Source organism: Tachysurus fulvidraco, chromosome 3 (assembly GCF_022655615.1).
Source record: "Tachysurus fulvidraco isolate hzauxx_2018 chromosome 3, HZAU_PFXX_2.0, whole genome shotgun sequence".
Lineage (NCBI taxonomy): Eukaryota > Metazoa > Chordata > Actinopteri > Siluriformes > Bagridae > Tachysurus > Tachysurus fulvidraco.
The window spans coordinates 16,226,770-16,245,653 of record NC_062520.1 but is presented as its reverse complement, the minus strand read 5'-3'; the positions used below and the strand labels follow the sequence as shown (position 1 = coordinate 16,245,653).

At 36.4% G+C, this 18,884-nt stretch overlaps 4 protein-coding genes across 8 annotated transcripts in view; 2 read left to right on the top strand and 2 right to left on the bottom strand.

The window, feature by feature from the left end:
• The window catches only part of themis2 (thymocyte selection associated family member 2), a 4,165-nt gene extending 1,672 nt beyond the window's left edge, over positions 1 to 2,493 (top strand). Inside the window, exons 3-6 of the mRNA XM_027149688.2 lie at positions 1 to 363; positions 477 to 1,645; positions 1,933 to 2,038; positions 2,185 to 2,493. The exon at positions 1 to 363 is cut by the window's left edge and continues 63 nt beyond it. Coding sequence (XP_027005489.1) covers positions 1 to 363; positions 477 to 1,645; positions 1,933 to 2,038; positions 2,185 to 2,267 — 1,721 coding nt within the window. The 3' untranslated portion in view covers positions 2,268 to 2,493. The remainder of the gene's footprint in view (positions 364 to 476; positions 1,646 to 1,932; positions 2,039 to 2,184) is intronic.
• On the bottom strand, positions 2,413 to 9,090 carry rpa2 (replication protein A2). Of its 2 annotated transcripts, none has more exons than XM_027149689.2 (9): positions 8,922 to 9,090; positions 7,768 to 7,859; positions 7,505 to 7,606; positions 7,265 to 7,378; positions 4,239 to 4,313; positions 3,722 to 3,838; positions 3,367 to 3,498; positions 3,076 to 3,170; positions 2,413 to 2,823 (listed from the first exon to the last, which is right to left on the bottom strand). In XM_027149689.2, the coding sequence occupies exons 1-9, from the start codon at positions 8,932 to 8,934 to the stop codon at positions 2,736 to 2,738; spliced, it is 828 nt and encodes a 275-aa protein (XP_027005490.1). In that variant the 5' UTR covers positions 8,935 to 9,090; the 3' UTR covers positions 2,413 to 2,735. The 2 variants fall into 2 exon arrangements, with proteins under 2 accessions (XP_027005490.1, XP_047667825.1); XM_047811869.1 differs by lacking the exon at positions 8,922 to 9,090 and adding an exon at positions 8,404 to 8,449.
• A 2,387-nt stretch (positions 9,091 to 11,477) lies between these two features.
• Positions 11,478 to 15,310, top strand: smpdl3b (sphingomyelin phosphodiesterase acid like 3B). The gene is made up of 8 exons (XM_027149995.2): positions 11,478 to 11,805; positions 12,165 to 12,381; positions 12,575 to 12,672; positions 12,817 to 12,960; positions 13,977 to 14,146; positions 14,258 to 14,438; positions 14,529 to 14,662; positions 14,794 to 15,310. The coding sequence occupies exons 1-8, from the start codon at positions 11,736 to 11,738 to the stop codon at positions 15,154 to 15,156; spliced, it is 1,377 nt and encodes a 458-aa protein (XP_027005796.1). The 5' UTR covers positions 11,478 to 11,735; the 3' UTR covers positions 15,157 to 15,310.
• Positions 15,311 to 15,330: 20 nt separating this feature from the next.
• Positions 15,331 to 18,481, bottom strand: mecr (mitochondrial trans-2-enoyl-CoA reductase). Of its 4 annotated transcripts, none has more exons than XM_027149996.2 (10): positions 18,144 to 18,480; positions 17,969 to 18,090; positions 17,036 to 17,167; positions 16,794 to 16,937; positions 16,585 to 16,687; positions 16,346 to 16,448; positions 16,099 to 16,172; positions 15,957 to 16,017; positions 15,789 to 15,861; positions 15,331 to 15,643 (listed from the first exon to the last, which is right to left on the bottom strand). In XM_027149996.2, the coding sequence occupies exons 1-10, from the start codon at positions 18,356 to 18,358 to the stop codon at positions 15,480 to 15,482; spliced, it is 1,191 nt and encodes a 396-aa protein (XP_027005797.1). In that variant the 5' UTR covers positions 18,359 to 18,480; the 3' UTR covers positions 15,331 to 15,479. The 4 variants fall into 4 exon arrangements, 3 of the variants coding, with proteins under 3 accessions (XP_027005797.1, XP_027005798.1, XP_027005800.1); XM_027149997.2 differs by having other exon boundaries at positions 17,969 to 18,066; XR_007140253.1 differs by having other exon boundaries at positions 15,619 to 15,643; positions 15,789 to 15,880; positions 18,144 to 18,481.
• Between the last annotated feature and the right edge of the window lie 403 nt (positions 18,482 to 18,884).

The following is an 18,884-nucleotide window of genomic DNA, read 5'->3' as shown; positions in this document are numbered from 1 at the left end:
TACCTGTTGGTGTGGATGCAATTGGCTCATTCACCTTCTTCAGCAAAAATGATCTTATCATTGAGAACCTCACAGTGCCAGCTGGGACAGAGATGACCTTTCTAACAGTTGAGCTCAATAAGGATGGGGAGAGTGTTGTTCGCTGTCAGCTCATGGGCCAGCAGGAAGTCGCTGCAGAAGTGCACATTCCCTTTTCTTATCATGGAGAGTTCTATGAATGCCAGAATGACCGTGGCTACTCCCTTTATGAGATCATGTACTCAGCCAGGCTACGCACGAGACGGTTCTGTAAAACAAACCCAAATACATGTGGCAGCCCGTTGTTCTTTAGCCCAGTCTATGAAATCCAAGGCATCATGCACAGTATGTATAAAAAATTTAACTCACCTAATGTTTCTTTCTTTCCATCATTAGTTTGTATATGTAAATAAGCCTCTTTAGTATTTGAAGCATGGTTATTATTGTTATTTTCACAGTGAGGAAGAACATAGTGACGTTCCCCTCCACCCTGGAAGTCGATGTAACTGATGTGACGGAGCAGTGTAAACATATAACATTTGTAACTCCACTATCTCTAGCTGAGGTAGCGGTACAGCCAAATGAGGCCTTTCCTACTTTGGCAGAAATCTTGGAAGGACCTATGTCTAATCCGTTCCTATGCTGTAGCTGGTTGAAAGAGCTACAAAAAAACAAGCAACTTGTGCTGCACAACTGTAATAAAACACGCATGGTGTTAGCATGTGCCCCTAAGGGGAGAAAAACCCAGCAGTACTTCCTGCTTTCTCAGAGCTATGGTGGCCAAGTACGGAGAAGAGCAAGGGAGTTTAGCTCAGTATATGAAGTGTATATGGCATTCTCTCTTTCTCCAGGACTGAGAGTATCTGTGACTAGGCATTTTGAGGGTATTGAGGAGGAAGGGGTGCCTGCTCTTAGTGCTGGGGAACAGCTGGAAGTTTTGAGATTACAAAAAGCAAATGCATCAGAAACGTCAGGGGCTCCTGGGAGTGTGGAAAGCCTGATCTGCAAGCGGATTGAGGATGAGGATGAGGATGATGACGAGGGGTGTGAGAGTAGCGAAAATGAGATCTGCCTCCCTCTATTTACTCCAGCCAACTTTGTTGAGATTCTGTTAGATAAGAAAAAGTATGGTTTAACTGAACTGGTCAAGAACGTCTCCTTTCCCTTGGATGTCAAAGTGGTGAGTCATGATAAAACACTGGAAAAAGATCCACTGGGGGGTTTAACTCTGAGACTGGAAGGTGTTCTAGAAGAGACCACTGTGCTTGCCAGCTTGCCTGAAACGCCAGACAAATGCTTTGAATTGCCTGTTCCCTGGCTGCAGCTTTCTCTATCATTCGTCTCTGACCCCTTACCCTGGCCTGATTCCAAGAGCCCAGAGGTTCAGCTACAGACGGTCACTGAGGTAACAGAGCATTTCTACCATGAATATAAGCTTGCTGAAAACACTGTGGCTCCTCCTCCACCACGTCCTCCTAAGTGCAAAACAGTGACCTTACAATCACAGAAAGTGTGTGCAAAGCCTAAAGGAGCCACTCTGCACACCAAAAGTAGTCCAACTGTAAAACCAGAAAATTCTCTTCTGGCCCAAACAAAACGTAGACCACCACCACCAACACCAAATGAAGTAAGCAAATTTTTTTTACATGAACCTCTTAAACACTTCACTTATATTAATTTGAAGTTAAATGTGTTTGTCCAGTAGAGTCTGATGCTTTTTGTTTTTCATCTTTACCTGAAGTGTTCTCTTACATTTTAAAGAACAGTGACTTAGTTATAACTTTATTCTAAAAATATTTTAAACCAACTCAAGTCTAGTAAGCACTAAGAACACTTCCCCTTTTCCACAGCCTATGCACTCTCAAATGTTGGTATCTACAGTTCTGCTCTTTCTGCTTCCTTTATGCAAATTAGACAGAAGATGTACCCCCTCCTTTGGTTCCTAGAAAGTCTATCTCAGAGAGTTTAGCCATACCCAACATGTATGTGAAGTCTCCAAGACAACAGCCACGTAATACAGGTTGGTGCTCATTTGAATTAATAAAAAAAATGCTTTAATCTTTATCATTGATGTCTTAATTTCAAATAAAAAAAAATCAATGCTATCCATTGTAAGGCCTACAGAGAGACACTGCATCTGACTATGCCCTTTTTTAACTTAAACAGAAAGAAAGACCTCAGGAAGTGATCATGACTACGAACCTGTGGAAGACTTGCTAACATCTCTTGATCATATCATGTTTTACTAGCCCTTTATAAAAAATAAAAATAAATAAAAACATCAGAGATAGTGTAGCAATGTGAAGTGTCTAATGTACATAATGAGATTGCATTTGAACTTATTATTAGGCAGTATGAAGTATGTAATATACACAAATACCCAAAGAACAGCCATTACAAACAAACCATTTATTTAATTATAAACATTTTTAAAGGACAATGTGTACATTAATATTAAAATGTTTTCAAACCACACTTTTGCTATTCTTTTCTTTGATTTTATATTTTCGCTCATAAACTACAGGAACCAAGAAGCCTGCATGAATAACCCTTGTACATTGGCAAGTTTACAGCCATCACACCTAAATATCTATTTCCTGGCCAGTATACACTTCTCACAGGAAGTGCATAAAATGTTTTAGCACAGACAAATTAAGTTAGGCATTAACTTCAGGCAGTTAGAGATGGTTTACATTTGCAGTGCTTAAAAATGGGTCTTAAGCTTCTTGATCTGTTGATCTGAAGTGGTCCTCATCGATAGTAGAGAAAATGTGTCCTTCATTGCTGAGAAAGTCCACAACTTGCCTGTAAATACAATGTAGAGAATTTACTTTAAAGTTGCAATTATTAGGCTGTTTGACTAATACTTTAAAATTGGATTAATCCATACCTCAATACCTCAACTATAATTATAACTAAAGTTATATTGGACCTAATGTGTTTTTTTTGGTTCAGGAAAAGAATTAAGCATCGCTCTGATAAAGCCTTTGATAAAAAATAGACCTATGTGTAAAAAGTTTGCAAAGAAAGTAACACAGAGAAATAAGGAACAGATACCTGATTATAGTCATGCTCATGCCGCTTAGTCTTTGCTTTAGCTCCTGTATGCTGATCCCCTGAGGTTCTGGGCAGCTTTTTATTAGACATAAAACCTACACAATAAAAACCAGAAGAAAGGGGAAAATTTTTTGCAATGACTAATTCAAAGACTTAAATGTTAAGTATGGAAAGAAATTAGTAAGAAGATTTTCTCTTTACATCACAACATATTTAACTTAAATAATATCTGACTGATTCCTTTAAAATAACAATATACTCTGGTAATCATGCATCCATAAATAATTTTACCTGATTTTGATTAGGGTTTAATCCATTATTGGCCATGGAACTGGCACCAGAATAGCTACCACCCAGAGTGCCACCCAGGCCAGGGCGAGACATGGGCATCGTGCTGCTGTTCATACTGCCGCCTCCTCCCATCTAAATAATAATAAAAAACAAATAATAGTAAAATATATTTGTGTGGGGGGATGATAGAGTACATTTTTATATTCAGTACAATTATATTCAGTACAGCACATTCATCATACATGTTCACAGCAGTGCTACCATATATTGGTTGTATGAACAAAGACACATTGAATGTCCTATGTTGTTGCGCAGGAAATACTACAGGTTTTGTGGTTGACTTGAAGATTCTCACCATAGTGTGTGGCTTGCTCAGCAGCATATGAGCCTGCACAACCTCCAGCATATGAGATGTGATCTCATTCATATCCTCTAATGGCCGGACACTGAATGCCACTAAAGACCGGTTATTCTGTTACAGTAAATATAAAAAATAAAATAAGGGTTTCAAGGGTTAATCTAATATCAGAGCACTTCACACACCATTGTAAATGTAAACTATTATACATTCATGTAAACTGCATCATCTGTGCTTTTTTTTTTTGAGTAACAACTTGTAGCTGCATAATCATATTAATAATCATTAATAAGTTCAAACGTTAAGCTCCTATGAAAAAGTAATATATTTGTCCCTGTCAGGTTCAATTTTAACTGTCTGTGAGCAAAAGAAAATAAATTGGGGAACAAATACTAATCAATCTCCATAACATTATCCCAACCATGGCATCATTCTACAATGCATTTGTTTTTAATAATTACATTAAATATAACTAGTAAAGGAAAAAAATATATAATCAATCATGGCTTTTTACCTGAAAAGAACGCAGGTTGCCGGAGACCTTGACATACGTGTCTGGAGGAATGACTGAGCTGTCCACACTAGGATCCTAAGAGTGACACAACAAACTTTTAGAACAAAAACCTATTTTTGCATCTACACTTAGTGATACAACAAAATAAAAATTATGTCCAGGAATGAATTTCAAGATATTTTATACAATTACTTACTAAACTGTTTATATACCACTGCACAAATAATAGCAATTTATATGCTTTTTTAACTTATCCTGTAATCAGAAAATATCAGTGAATTAAACTAATTGCAATAGTGGATAAATCATTAATCTAGCTTCCAAGGCATTTATTATGCCTTACTTGCCCAGCAGAGAAGTAGGCACAGTAGGATAGAGATGATTGTGTTTCTTTGTCTTATTCAAAAGAGAAAGAAAATCTTACTCATTACTGGCTACAGAAAAACTTCTTTTAAATAAAATGACTAATGTTGCAAAAATAACAGGTTAAACAAACTTTTAAAATGTAGAATTTTGAGTATATTTTGAATTTAAATGTTACACGTAATATTCCTTTTGTACCACAGATTTGCATCCAATAAAATAATTAGTTTATTAATAAATAACAGCACATACTAACTGTTTCTATTTACATTTAGGGAAGTAACTTTGAGTCTTCCTGAAAGAGGAATTTGTGCTGACTGTTGACTAATTTTTAACAGAGGGGTGTAAAACATGCTGCAGAGGAAACGACCATTTGGCTTCTATAACCTTAATAATAGAAACTAAGGTCAGTGGCAGGAAATGTTCTGACTTGTGAAAAGTGCTGAAGATACTACTTCAATAAATGTTAAATTAAATACTTTAGATAAGATCATTTTCTTTAACCCATTTTAATCAGTTCATTATTAGGCTTAAATTGTATGGCGTATCCTCTGTAAAGTTCCTTGTGAATGATCTGTTATAACTTATTAGATTAAGCAATCTAATATAAACCTCTCATTATGTTAATCATAAATATTTGGGTCATCCCATTGTAGAAACTCAAATCAACACCTTTACCTTAACTATGCTTTAGATAGTCATTGTAATAAACACATTCTCTGTCAAAATAAAAATCGCTTGACTGTCATCTAGATATGATGATGCTTTAACAATAAAGCTTTACACCCTTTACAGCAGCTTCGCTTTTTGATTTTGCTTTCATGAACATAATCTGCCGGGAAACCGGACTTTTTTTTCCCCATCTCCTCCGCCTTCTGGAGCTTCTGCTTTACGTCCAGGTCCTTATACTTCTCTTAATGTTTCGTTTCATTGTGTCTTCTTATGTTATATGTCACATTTGTTATGATCACACGGGCCAAATATAATTTGCTTGACACCCCTGATGTATAGAGTATATTCTGTTTAAAATTCCAGCATCCGTAATGTACAACACCATCCTGTCTCCCTGCTCTGGTGTAATGCAAAGTACTGTAATATCTATAAAGCCAAAGTACTGTCTACAAAAACAACTGAAACAGTAATGAAACCTAAACAAGACTTCCCTACTCTGCACTAATTTCAGCCTTACTGATGGGAAATAAAGTTCAGATCTACTTTAAGCTGAGACACATTTAACTACTGATGAGATAATGGGTGGAAAACAACATAAATTTACTTACTGAGCAAAATGCATTGTAATGTGAAATACAACAAGAAGTCTCTATCTACCAGACCATTAAAACTAACATTGTTAATCTAAACATTAGGCTATGGGGTGTCTTATTGCCAACACATCAATCTTAATGTACCGATGGCATGCATTTCCTGTAATGGAATAAATCGGACATCTGATTTACTTTAATGTTACTATTTATAATAATAATAATAATAATAATAATAATAATAATAATAATTATTATTATTATTATTATTATTATTAGTAGTAGTAGTAGTAGTAGTAGTAGTAGTATTACCATTTATCTATACTATATACCATTTTTGACAGTGGCCAGAAAAAGTAGATGAACCCTTTAGAATAAACTGGGTTATTTAGCTGAGTAACAGCTAAAGGCTTGAAGACATCACTGGAACTGGCAAACATCTCTGTTCATAAATCTACCATATGCAAGTCTTTAAACAGGCAGGGTGTCTATGGCACAACACCATGGAGGAAGCCACTTCTCTCCCAAAAAAACATTGCTGCAGGTCTGAAGTTTGCCAGAGAGCACTTTAGGTATCCATAGTGCTACTGGGAAAATGTTTTATGGACTGATGAAACAAAAGATGAACTGTTTGGGGATGTTCTGCGGTATATATTTTCCAACATCAAAACATCATCCCAATGGTGAAGTATGGTGGAGGGATCAGCATGATTTGGGCTTGCTTCACTGCCTCAGGGCCTGGAACACTTTCCATCATGGAGGGAAAAAAAATGAATTCCCAGGTTTACCAAAATATCCTAAAAGATCATCTCAGGGTGGCCATCTGCCAGCTGAAGCTTAGAAGAAGTTGGGTGATGCTGCAAGACAATGACACTAAGCATTGAAAAATTCACCACAGGTTAGCTTCAGAAAAACTAAATGCACCTTTTCAAGTGGCCCAGTAAGTACCCAGATCTTAACCCTGTAGAGATGCTGTGGAATGACCTCAAGAGAGCTGAACATTTTGCAGGTCTGATCCAGAACAACCAAAAGCTCTTGTTTGAAGTCCTTGCTGCCAAAGGAGGTTCGACCAGCTATTAACTCCAAAGGTTCACTTCCTTTTTTTTCCAGCATTGTGAATGTTTGATGGGTGTGTTTAATAAAGACACAATTCTAATTGTGTTTTATCAGCATAAGCACATTTTCTTTTGTCTATTGTTGTGAATTAGATAAGGATCAGATCTCATTTTATGGCAAATTGTTGCAGAAAGACAGTTTATTCCAAGGGGTTTACAGTCTTTTACTTGCCACTGTATAGGTTTGTATTCCTTTCCGCTATGCTGTGCATCAATCGGAGTTTGCTCTACAGGGGACTAGTAAAGTTCATTTCACCAAGAAAGGAAGCACCTTCTTTCATCCTACCTCTGTATCTACCCACTGCTTGACATCCATGGGAGCCGCCGTCATGTCATCCACTTTGTACTGAATGTTAGTCATGGATTTGTCTGTGTTTCTGATGATTCCAACAATAGTAACCTATGAAATACATATACACAAAACGCTGCATAACAGAAAAAGAGATATGTTTAGAAATGATTCTACAGAAGTGATTTGAGAAACTTTATTCACCATAGGACTGTACAGATGAGAAGTGAAACTTACTTGCGCAACCTCCACCTCACCTACTCTAAAGACATCCTCCGCCTGGGCTGCTGTCATGAGCTGTGACACTGTGCAGGGGACTATCTGCTGTGCCCGTGCCCTCTAAAAAAAAGCAGGATACAAATAAAGTCTATATATATATATATATATATATATATATATATATATATATATATATATATATATATATATGTTTGTATACATATAGAAAAATGTATACACACACACACGTGTGTGTATATGTATACACATGAAATACAGACCCCCTTTTTCTCTCCCTGGGAAGCAGCAGGTGAGCCAAAGCCACCCGGTGACTGAGTGTATCCTCCACCCATGCTAGCCTCTCCATATGATCCTAAAACAGGAAAGAGAAAAAAAAATGTGAAAAAAAGTGTGTGTATATATAAAGAAAGAAAGTAAATACAAACACTTCATCTAAAAGGTTTTGGAATAATTAGGTGCACAGCGCTTAACTCATTGAACCACAGCGAGTAACTCAGACCAATGGCAATACAAAACTTTACTACAAAAAAACAAACAAACAAAAAAAACATCCAGCAAAAAGTCTAGTGACTTTTTGAGATGTTGCTTTTCAATCAACCACTACATACAACTCTCCAGCTCAAATAAATGCTGCAGGTTATACACGAGAGCAGGATCTTTTGACTCAAAATCAATATTTATATAGTCAATATTTATATCCTCAATTTTTATACCCCTTCCATCTCATCAAACCTTCTGCTGGTCTGTACACACAAGTAATAAAAGCAAGTTATTCCATCCATAATTTCCCTGTGTCTATAACCCAAATACATATTACCACTACAAAACATTTTAAATATTTATATTAAATATTTACTTTGTACTACCATGCTAAAAACAAACCCTTTGTAACCTACTGCCATCTGTTGTATTCTTTTCTATCGTCATACAGACTTTTATTTGTCTTCCTTCTTAATGACATGTAATGTGACATGAGCTGAGGACTAGTGAGACTAGTGAGTAGTGATTAGTTAGCAATCCACACGGAATCCTTCTAATTGGGGTTATGTGTAATAAACACTGATCCGCTACACGTTCTAACGTCTCCCTTTGCTAGTAGCCGGATTAGCTTCGTGCTAATTCTGAGCGCCAAACTTTAGAGCTAATTGCAAACGGACATCAGAAATGATGAGTGTAGCTTCGGTCCAAAATAAAGCTAGGATGTCAAGTCCGCCTGAAGTAGTTAGTTAAGAAAAAAGAGTTTAACTCCCCATAACAGCTTCACTATTAGCGGTGCATTAAAACATTTAAAGAATAAATTTGTTAAACGGTTAAATTTGTTTCTCTTTAGATTTTACTTGTTAGCCTTCTGAGCCAGTGGCCCACAAGCTTTGGGAAGAACATTAGGCACATTAAAGTTATTTAAGTCGCATACCTTGGTTCCACATTTTATCAGTATGATGAAGAATAAGCTCACAATGTGATAAAGAAACGAGCAGAAGCTACAAACACAACACTTATGGTTGTCGTGCAGCGTTCAATGTCTGTATTCCCCGCGCGTAGGAGACACGCAGAGGCTGGATTACATTTGGCTCCCTGTCGTTATTTTTATGAGCACTAGGTAGTGCTCAGGAGTCGTTACTGTAAACGGTACACAGTGCACTTATGTAGGGAGTAGAGAAGAATATGGAAAGCAGCCGATTATTTCGCGCATGCGTTAGAAAACTGCCGGGAAAGCCATATTTTGAGAATGAAAACTTTATCGATTCAAATGCGGTGCAATTTTAAATAAATAAATGTAAAGCACTTCCTTTTGATGAATACAAATTTAAAATTTTATCCAAAGAAAAATTTTACTCATGAATGCAAATGCAGCATCTGATAGATAAATGCTGCTTATTGACATGCTGGCTTTGCTAATTGTGTGTAAACAGTTTGCAGTAATTTACATGTTGTAGTGAAATGTCAGTTATAGTGAAATTTCAGGATTATGGTGCTACTTAAAAACAATATAGAGCTAGATAAAACAACTGATGTGGTAGCTCAGTGGTTAAGGTGTTTGACTACTGGTTGGTTCAAATCCCAAGTCCACCAAGGCCCTTAACCCTAAATTGCTCAGGTGTATAAACCGAAAATAAAAAAGGTGTAAATCACTCTGGATTGGAGTGTCTGCTAAATGCTGTATAAATATACAATAATAACTGTATGAAACTCAATTGTATTAACACTAATATAATTGTATTATAGTATCAACTGTTGGCAATAAAACAAGGCGAGCGGCCGATTACATTGGATAACTGTGTTTTTCACTGTGAAAGAAACCACCAAATGGGTGTAAAACTGACCGATTTTGAGCTGCCAACATCTTAGCTGTTCTATTTCCCCATTTCAAAATTTTCATTGTTTACCACTTAAAGAGATTTGGGAAGATTTTCCTGAGTTCAGCCTCTTTCAAAGGGCACTCAAGTTAAGGATCTACTTTCAACATTTGGATTTAGTGGTTTATTCTATTGCTAAATATAAAAGTGTCTGACCACCGGTTTTGTGGTTGAATGGTGGAAGTGAGCATTCAACAGATTACATACAAACACAATTTTTGCACATCTAAGGTTCATAGAATTTAAAATATTCCACAGGATTCACTGTTTCAAGGCTTGGTTCTAATATAGAAATCAGATAATATGTCACACTTCTGTATGTAATTTGATTCATATGTTTTGTTTATTAGTTAGATGACAAATTTTCTGTGGCAGTCGACTAAAACCACAACCACACTTCACTTTGTCAATACTATGTTCTTTTTGAAACTGAAATTGCTAATGTTCTCAGTATGGCAGCTGTGTATTTTTCAATGATAAATAACAACCACTTATATCCCACCTAAATTCCACCCAAAACTTTGCCTTCTGATTGATGTTCTCTCATCCCATTCTTTTTTATCGTGTTTCCTATTTTATTTTATTTTTTGCTTTTCTCTGTGTTGTTTCCGATATTGTGCTTGTGTTTCTGTTTTCAACAAAAGATAGATAGATAGATAGATAGATAGATAGATAGATAGATAGATAGATAGATAGATAGATAGATAGATAGATAGATAGATAGATAGAACTTTATTGTCATTGTATTGTACAGGTACACAGCAATGAAATACAGTTTGGCATCTACCAGAAGTGCAAAATGTATCAGTCGTGCAAAAGTGCAGATAAATATCTAGCATATTTAAAGCAAGTGGTATATATGAAGGCATATACAGTGAATAAATATAAAGGCTATAACATTGCAGAGATGTGTGGACATACAGGAGTACAGTGAATAAATATAAAGGCATACAGTGAATGAATATAAAGGCTATAACAGTGCAGAGATGTGTGGACATCATTAAGAATTACAGAATTACAAAAATGGTTCTAAGGCTATGGCCTTATTAGTTTATAATTTAAAGGCTTATTAGTTTATAATTTAAAAATTTATTTACAATGTTGTTAAAACATTGACAAATCAAAATGATCAAACTGTCAAAAGATAATGAGACACATTAGAAAAGTAAAGAAAGATATTTTGAATATTGGAAAAATTGTCCGTAGTGTGTGATTGCATGAGCGAATGAGAGTGTGTGTGTGCCCTGTGATGGGTTGGCACTCCGTCCAGGGTGTATCCTGCCTTGATGCCCAATGATGCCTGAGATAGGCACAGGCTCCCAGTGACCTGAGAAGTTTGGATAAGTGGTAGAAAATGAACGAATGAATGAAATATTATTATTCATGTTATTTATTCATTTAAGCTCTTTTGCCATTTACTCAATATATTTATCCAACCTATACATATGTTGCAGCAACATATGCCTAGCTGTGGGTCAGCTAATTACTGTTCACTTTCATAGCATGGACAAAGTCCTCATCTCACTTTCCCTTTTATAGTGTTGGGTGGATGGCTTTGTTCCAGTTGATTTAAATAAAGTGTTTTAGTGGTTTAACCAAAAGACAATGGTGTTGAAACAAATAAGTTTACAAATGTTTTTTTTTTAATCATGTACAAACATAGGTTTAATCAACAGTGTTTGTTACTGATTAGATATATTTTGCTGTTGGTGTTAAAAAGGGGAAGATATTAATGTGTCGTTTCAGTTGCTCCAGCTGCTGTATCTTATCTGTCACTTTACTGTCAGTTGACGATTACATGCCTTTGTTAGTAGATAATATTTCAAGGGGCAACTGCTTTCTGCCTCGACTGTAGTTGGATAAGTCTCACTATGGACTGCGTCTTGAAAGTTCTTTTTCTTGCTCTTTTAAGTATCTCTGGGCAAGGCAAGCTGTTGACAGGTGAGTTCTGTAAAATGCTGATCTTTAAAAATGAAATAGGCTTAAAATGCTGATTATCTTTAAGTGATTCCAGAGTATGTAATCAGATAGTCCACTATTACAAATAAAATTAAAGACAGTATTATAGGAATGTAAAACTGGTCAAAAACTGAAAATTTTAAAAATAGTCCTTGGTTTGAGTCAAGTTGGGAGTGAACTCTAAACCTGTGTAGCAGTGGTAAGATAAGACATAATTAGCTACCATGCATGTTAAGATTGTGTGGTCTGGCTTAAGTCTAAAGGCATTATTGTATCTTAGGTGTCTCACTGTAGACTGAAATAGTACAAATTTGTGATTTATGTTTAATTGTGCATTTCAGGTAGATTTTGGCATATCACAGACCTTCATTGGGATCCTACATACAAATTAGCACATGGAAATTCAGGATCAGTATGTGATTCAAGTGGGAATCGTCCAACTCCACAAGCAGGGAAATTTGGAGACTATCTTTGTGATTCACCATGGGATCTCATCAATTCCACAGTACATGCTATGAAGGATATCCTACCTGATCCAGACTTCATTATTTGGACTGGGTATTCATTGTCATTACTGATACGTACTTGTAAAAGATACTGTTAAATACACAGATTTGAACTTTCCTTTAAAAACAAAGAAATCTAGCACTTTAATTTAATTTACATGGATAACTAATGTCACCCACAAAATTATTTTCAACCAGCATATATTTTCTGACATTTAATGCAAAATATTGAACCTCCTCTACAGAGATGATACACCTCATGTTCCTAATGAAAATCTGGGAGAAGAGGCAGTTGTGGGAATCATTGGTAATCTTACCAGCCTCATAAAAATACTGTTTCCGAGTATGTACTGTCATTTTTATAATTTTTTTAATGTATGAACCTTATCTTTGTATCTAGTACAATTAAAACTAAAAAGGTCCTAAAGGATCTTTTAAAAGCTCTTAAAAGGTCCTTTACTTTGTTTTCTTCATTTTGTTTTCTTAGAAACCAAGGTCTACTCAGCTCTGGGCAATCATGATTACCATCCCAAGAGTCAGTTGCCACCCACACAAAGCAACATTTATGAGCATGTACAAAAGCTATGGGAAGACTGGCTTGATCCAGGATCAAGGGATACTTTTAAAAAAGGTAAAAGTGGGGAATTCTTTCAAGATGGGAAAGTTATAGAGCAGGGGTGTCAATTACGATTGGTGTAATTATATTGGGCCCGCGAGATCATATCAAATGTGCATTACAGCTGGCTAGCCGCATGCTCCGCTAATACTACAAATCCCAGAATGCCTTGCCACTGTATTGACGCGTAGTCACGAACAGCAAGCGCCCCTCATTCTCTGTTTACAGTCGTTAACAACCATGTTACAGTCACATCGGGCAAGTTAATTCCACTCTCCACAAAAATGGCCAAACGAAAGATGGGCAATAGGAGCTTTCATGACAGGTGGGAGGCAGATTATCTGTTCACGAATATAAAGGACAGACCTGTTTGTCTTGTGTGCGGAGATAACGTGTCTGTAACAAAAGTATATAACATAAGAAGACACTATGAAACGAAACATTATGAGAAGTTTAAGGACCTGGACGTAAAGCAGAAGCTCCAGAAGGTGAAGGAGATGAAAAAAAGTCTGGTTTCCCGGCAGACTATGTTCATGAAAGCAAAATCAAAAAGTGAAGCTGTTGTAAAGGCTGCAAAGCTTTATTGTGGCAGCAGAGATTGAGATTGCAAAATCTGCCCGGCCCTTTAATGAGGGAGAGTTTGTCAACATGTGTTTGCGAAATGACCACTGATATGTCTTTTATTTCAAATTTAATTCCTTATGTGTTTGTAATATCAAGCTCTGGTTGTTCCAAATCCTGTGTTTAAGCAAAACTAAAGTTTGTTTCCAAATGAAAAAGGTTGAACATTACATATCAGTTGCAGTTAATTTTTCAATAAATATTCAGTTTGATATTCATATTCAATAAATATTCAGTCAGTTTCACTGACTTTATCTCAGTTTTATATTTTGGCCACTGTGAATTTGAGTTTGACACCCCTGTTATAGAGGAAACTTAAACAAACACACATTTAACCATGGGTCTGCTTGATTTTATGGTTAATGTAAGAAATGAATTCTCTAAATTCATTTTTTTTGTATTGTTTTCAGGTGGATATTATACAGAAAAGCTGCTAAATCAAACCGGTCTCAGAGTTCTGGTCCTAAATACTAATTTGTATTATGACCAGAACAAAATCACGGAAAATATGAAAGATCCAGCAGACCAGTTTAAATGGGCAGACCAAGTGCTCACTGAAGCTGCCAAATACAAGGAAAAGGTCACATTATGCTTCATCTTAAACACCACAAGTTATGACAAAGTGTGAAAAATGCAGGTTTGTATTGTATAATGCTCATATGAATAATACTTGTGCTTTTTCTTTATTCAGGTGTACATTGTTGGTCATGTTCCACCGGGGTTTTTTGAGAAGAAACGACATAAGCCATGGTTCAGGCCTGAGTTCAATCTACAATATATAGAGCTTATTCAGAAATATCATGATATTATAATTGGCCAGTTCTTTGGTCATCACCATACTGACAGCTTTCGGATGTTCTACAGTTCAGCAGGTATCATCAGTCATATTGATTGTGAACACATGTAGTGTTATGAATCATTAAATGTTATAAATAACAATGAGTAAAATATTTCTGTCACAGGATCTCCAATCAGTGCAATGTTCCTGAGCCCAGGAGTTACACCTTGGAAAACAACACTACCTGGAGTGAAAGATGGTGCAAATAATCCTGCCATTCGGGTGTTTGAGTATAACACCAAAACACTTTTGGTTGAGGTATGGTAACAGTATCCATCCAAAAAAAAAAATTAACCCAAACAATCAAACAACCCTTAAACCAATAATCTATTTTTCTCTCATTTAAAAAGACTTTGTGACCAAGTCTCTTCCATTCTATCATCTTTTAGGACATAGTGACCTACTACCTGAACTTGACCCATGCGAACATTGCACGTGCACGCTGGGAAAAAGAGTATCGTCTGACTGAAGCGTTTAAAGTGCCGGATGCCTCCCCTATCTCCATGAGCCATGTGCTGGAACAAATAGCACATGAGAACTGCTACCTGCAGAAATATTATGGCTTCAACTCCGTAAACTATGACCTGTCAGTATGCAATGCAGATTGCCGTATTGACCATGTTTGTGCTATGAGAGAGGTTGGCTTTGAGGCTTATGAGCACTGTGTGGTGAAGGAGCGGGCTTCTTCATCTATCCCAGCAGTTCTGACTGTAAATATTGCACTTGCTATAAGCCTGTGGGCCAGCTACTAATCCTAATGATTGTACATAAATATACATGCTCTGCATTGTGTAATATTACTATTAAAACTGGTCATACTAATAGTTTAGGATTTATTACAATATTTTTCTCAACTCATTCATCTATATGACCAAAATCAATAAATATTTCCTTCATATACAATTATCATAAATTAGAAGCTGACATTTTTTCTTTTTAATGTTTTATTTAATGTTGTATTAAATAATACAGAAGTATCTGAGGCTCCGACTAATATGAACTATTTCTGGAGGATTACACAAATGAATAGCACTTATTAGATTTTAATGTTAAAAGCACAATTTGTGTACAAGAATCACATAACAATGATTTGTTTAGAGGAGATGTATGGCTTCATGGCATTGTCCAGAGCTTTGTGGAAGTCCTTCATTCCCACTTCTGTGCAGGATGGGGCTGACAGCTTTCCAGCACGGATTAGTGTACATAGCTCGTCCAACATTAAACGCAACGCCTCATCATCTGTGCAAATCACAGAAACAGTTCAAGAAAGCTAGAACTACCTGCCCTGTCACATATGTCGATTAGATTTATTTTCGATACATGCATCAGGAGAATGAGGTTGTTAATTCACAAAGCCTATGGTAACTATGGTTTTTGTGCTTACCATGCTTATTGTCTCTTTTCCACTGAGTGACCCAAAATCCCCGTACTTTTACATCCTTGAAGATGAGAGCACTCTAAACAAAGAAATTACAGCTTAAACCAGACAGTATAACCTCAGCACATACAGTACAGGTATGCCATATATGCAGTTTAAAATATATAAGGTTACCACAGGCACAGTAACAGGTTGCTTGGCCATCCCTCCATATGTCACCATGGTGCCCCCAGCCCTACACAATTTTGTTTTAATGAACAATATTTTAACATTTTAAAGCACTAAAACCATTTTCTTATCAAGCAATGCAACTTACTGTAACTGTCGAAGAAGCTCTGTGGCACTTTTTCCTCCCACACCATTAAGGGCCAGTTTAGGTCGAGGACAAACCTGTATCAAACAAACATTAGTGTTAAGATTATTAGCATAAGTAGCTTTCTTCTTGGGTTTTTTTTTTTTTAAATGAACCAAAAACTTTGGTGTTGCTCTAAAGTAAAAAAAAAAATACAATATGCAAATGCCAACTAAAACAAAAATCCTAGTTTAATTATTTGAAAACTAGCCTTGAAGATGTCCTTAATTTCTGGCTTTCTTAACATCTCCTCTTTAATCACGTAAGTGGCTCCCATTGCAATTAGTCTTTCAGTCAGCTGTTGCAGGTCAGGTCTGGAAAAAACAAATCATGCAAATCTTATTTACACATAACTCATGAAATTGACAAATTATCTGTAAATTGGGCTAAAAGAAAATTGCAGCCAAGATTGCTGTACAATCTATGACAATCGTTAAATAATCATTTTACCTGTCTCTGACTACATTGATTGTATGGACACCCTTTGCTGCTGCTATCTGGATCACAGCCTGTCCAACTCCACTGTTAGCTGCATTCTGGATGACAGTGTCTCCTAAAATCCGAGGTTATGATAAATGCATAAGTGAAAAGTTTTCAGTTTTTAACATTAGGATTAAAAAATAGAAACCTTTTATCACTGGCATAAAAGCTTATATTACCTGGCATTAAACTCTCAAAATCAGAGAGCATTCGGAATGCAGTGCAAGGGTTGACTCCTAGTGTAGCAGCTGAATGGACAGAGATATCACTGGGCACTGTCACCAGATCACCCTCATTGAAAACAGAAGTAGCACTCCATGTGCCTATACAAAAATATCTAAATTAAAAACAAAACAAAAAACATAACAAAAAAATGAAACATATTAGGGATTCAAGATCAACATACGGTGTGAAGACTTACCTAGACCAGCATCTCTAGGAATGACCCAGTCACCCTCTTTGATTGTTTGGACCTGGCTGCCCACTTCTAAGACCTGACCCACTCCCTCATTGCCACCAACAGCCGGAAGATCAGGCAGTATTGCGTAGGTTCCTAATTAAGCATAGCGTATGAACGGCAGTGGGTTAAAATAACCCTGGGAGAGACACTTATCCATTTTAAATAAATCAAAAGGACATCTAACCATTTGCTTGTCCATATGCACTGTAGCTTCATATAGCACATTAATAGGATTATATAGCACATTAATTTTACTTGTTTTTAGCAGGTCTAAAAACATACTGAAAAAATCTAGCTTAGACTGGCCACTTAGCAACTGGCAAAAGACTTACATTTCTGGCATTTAGCGGACAGCCTTATCCAGATTGACTTACAATTTAAACAATGGAGCAATTGAGGGTTAAGGGCCTTGTTCAGGGGCCCAGAAATGGCAGCTTGGTGGACCTGGAATTCAAACTCATGACCTTCTGGTCAATAGTCCAACACCTAAACCACTAGGCTACAACTTCCCTGCACAGGCCATGCTGGTCAAATGGGTAGACCATCTTTACCATTAAGTAAATTCATTTCAAGCTTCCTTATTGCTTGACCAAACCTATTATTAAAAGTTTTAGATTTTCTAATTACCATTTTATTACTTATTTAAAAGACCAAAACCTGTATAGGGGATTTAATACCAAAATTAACATCTGACAAGATGGTCTACCTGTTTTGATCTGTGTTTAGATAAACAGTAGCTGCTCAGAATAAGTTGGAACAGAGCTCTTTTGTTTACATTTATAACTTTAAGGATGTTTTTGTATGTATCTGCTCTGAGTTTTCTTATACGCATCAAATAAACGTTAACGCTGACAACGAGACATCTGTAAATACTTGTGGTGGCATTTTTCTTGCCTTGGATCATGTTTATATCCGAAGGGTTGATGGGAGATGCAAGCATTTTCACAAGGACACTTTTAGCTTCCAATTCAGGAAGCTTGCGAGTCTCCAACCTGCCAATGACACAAACAACATAACTGATGGCAGGTGTCTCGAAGTGAAATGTTTACGTTCTGTAACCAGTGCTTACTGAACCACTTGTGAAGGATCTCCATGTCTCCTGTACACTAGCGCGGTGCTCTCTGTGACTGCTGGCCCCGTTGAAGAGTAAGAGCGAGAAGTGATGCCTTGTAGCACAGTCGTACCACTGGACAGAAATGGACTGGTGACTAAAACTGCTCCACACGTCGATTTATTAAGACACAATGTCCGGGACAAAACCCGGGCAAGACGCCACACTTCCATCTTATCTTATATCACTTCCGATGTTTGCATCTTTGCAAATTATTTGCAGTCTGAACTGTCAACTTTTGCTGTACACTAGGCGGCCATGTTGTTGCGCAATATATCGATATTCGTCTTCTTCAGCGGTTTTTAAAGGCGGTTGGCAAAGAAGTCTACGTGTATTACTGCCGCCCATTGATCTGGAGTACTGTGGAGTAACAGTTCAGTTTAGGGTAAAATATAATAACAATACAAACATAGAGGCGTTAAGGAGAGAACATATGATTTTTATTTTAAATGAAAATATTAATTATTAGTATAATTATAGAATTATAATAGTATTAATATATTATATTTGTGTTATTATTTAAAAAAAAATCAAAAAGACATTTTAAACTTTTATCTTTCATCCTCCAATCTCCCTTAGCCTGCAATTTATTTCTTTCCAAATTATAAGTATCATGCTATTTAAATGAATAATATATTGTTGAAATCTGTATGACACAGCCTTATTCTTGTCAAAGCAAAAATAAATAAATAAATAAGC

What these genes read in the sequence shown, in the direction of transcription:
- rpa2 (XM_047811869.1), bottom strand. Translation starts at nt 8,434, where the DNA reads ATGACGATAGAAAAGAATACAACAGATGGCA. An exon ending in AGCAGTGGGTAGATACAGAG is followed by an intron (nt 4,314 to 7,264) that starts GTAGGATGAAAG and finishes TGTCACTCTTAG; the next exon opens with GATCCTAGTGTGGACAGCTC. An exon ending in TGAGCAAGCCACACACTATG is followed by an intron (nt 3,499 to 3,721) that starts GTGAGAATCTTC and finishes ATTATTATTTAG; the next exon opens with ATGGGAGGAGGCGGCAGTAT.
- smpdl3b (XM_027149995.2), top strand. Translation starts at nt 11,736, where the DNA reads ATGGACTGCGTCTTGAAAGTTCTTTTTCTTGCTCTTTTAAGTATCTCT. An exon ending in AAGGGATACTTTTAAAAAAG is followed by an intron (nt 12,961 to 13,976) that starts GTAAAAGTGGGG and finishes TATTGTTTTCAG; the next exon opens with GTGGATATTATACAGAAAAG. An exon ending in CTGCCAAATACAAGGAAAAG is followed by an intron (nt 14,147 to 14,257) that starts GTCACATTATGC and finishes TTCTTTATTCAG; the next exon opens with GTGTACATTGTTGGTCATGT.
- mecr (XM_027149996.2), bottom strand. Translation starts at nt 18,358, where the DNA reads ATGGAAGTGTGGCGTCTTGCCCGGGTTTTGTCCCGGACATTGTGTCTT. An exon ending in GATCCTTCACAAGTGGTTCA is followed by an intron (nt 18,091 to 18,143) that starts GTAAGCACTGGT and finishes ACCTGCCATCAG; the next exon opens with TTATGTTGTTTGTGTCATTG. An exon ending in GAGCTTCTTCGACAGTTACA is followed by an intron (nt 16,018 to 16,098) that starts GTAAGTTGCATT and finishes AAAATTGTGTAG; the next exon opens with GGCTGGGGGCACCATGGTGA.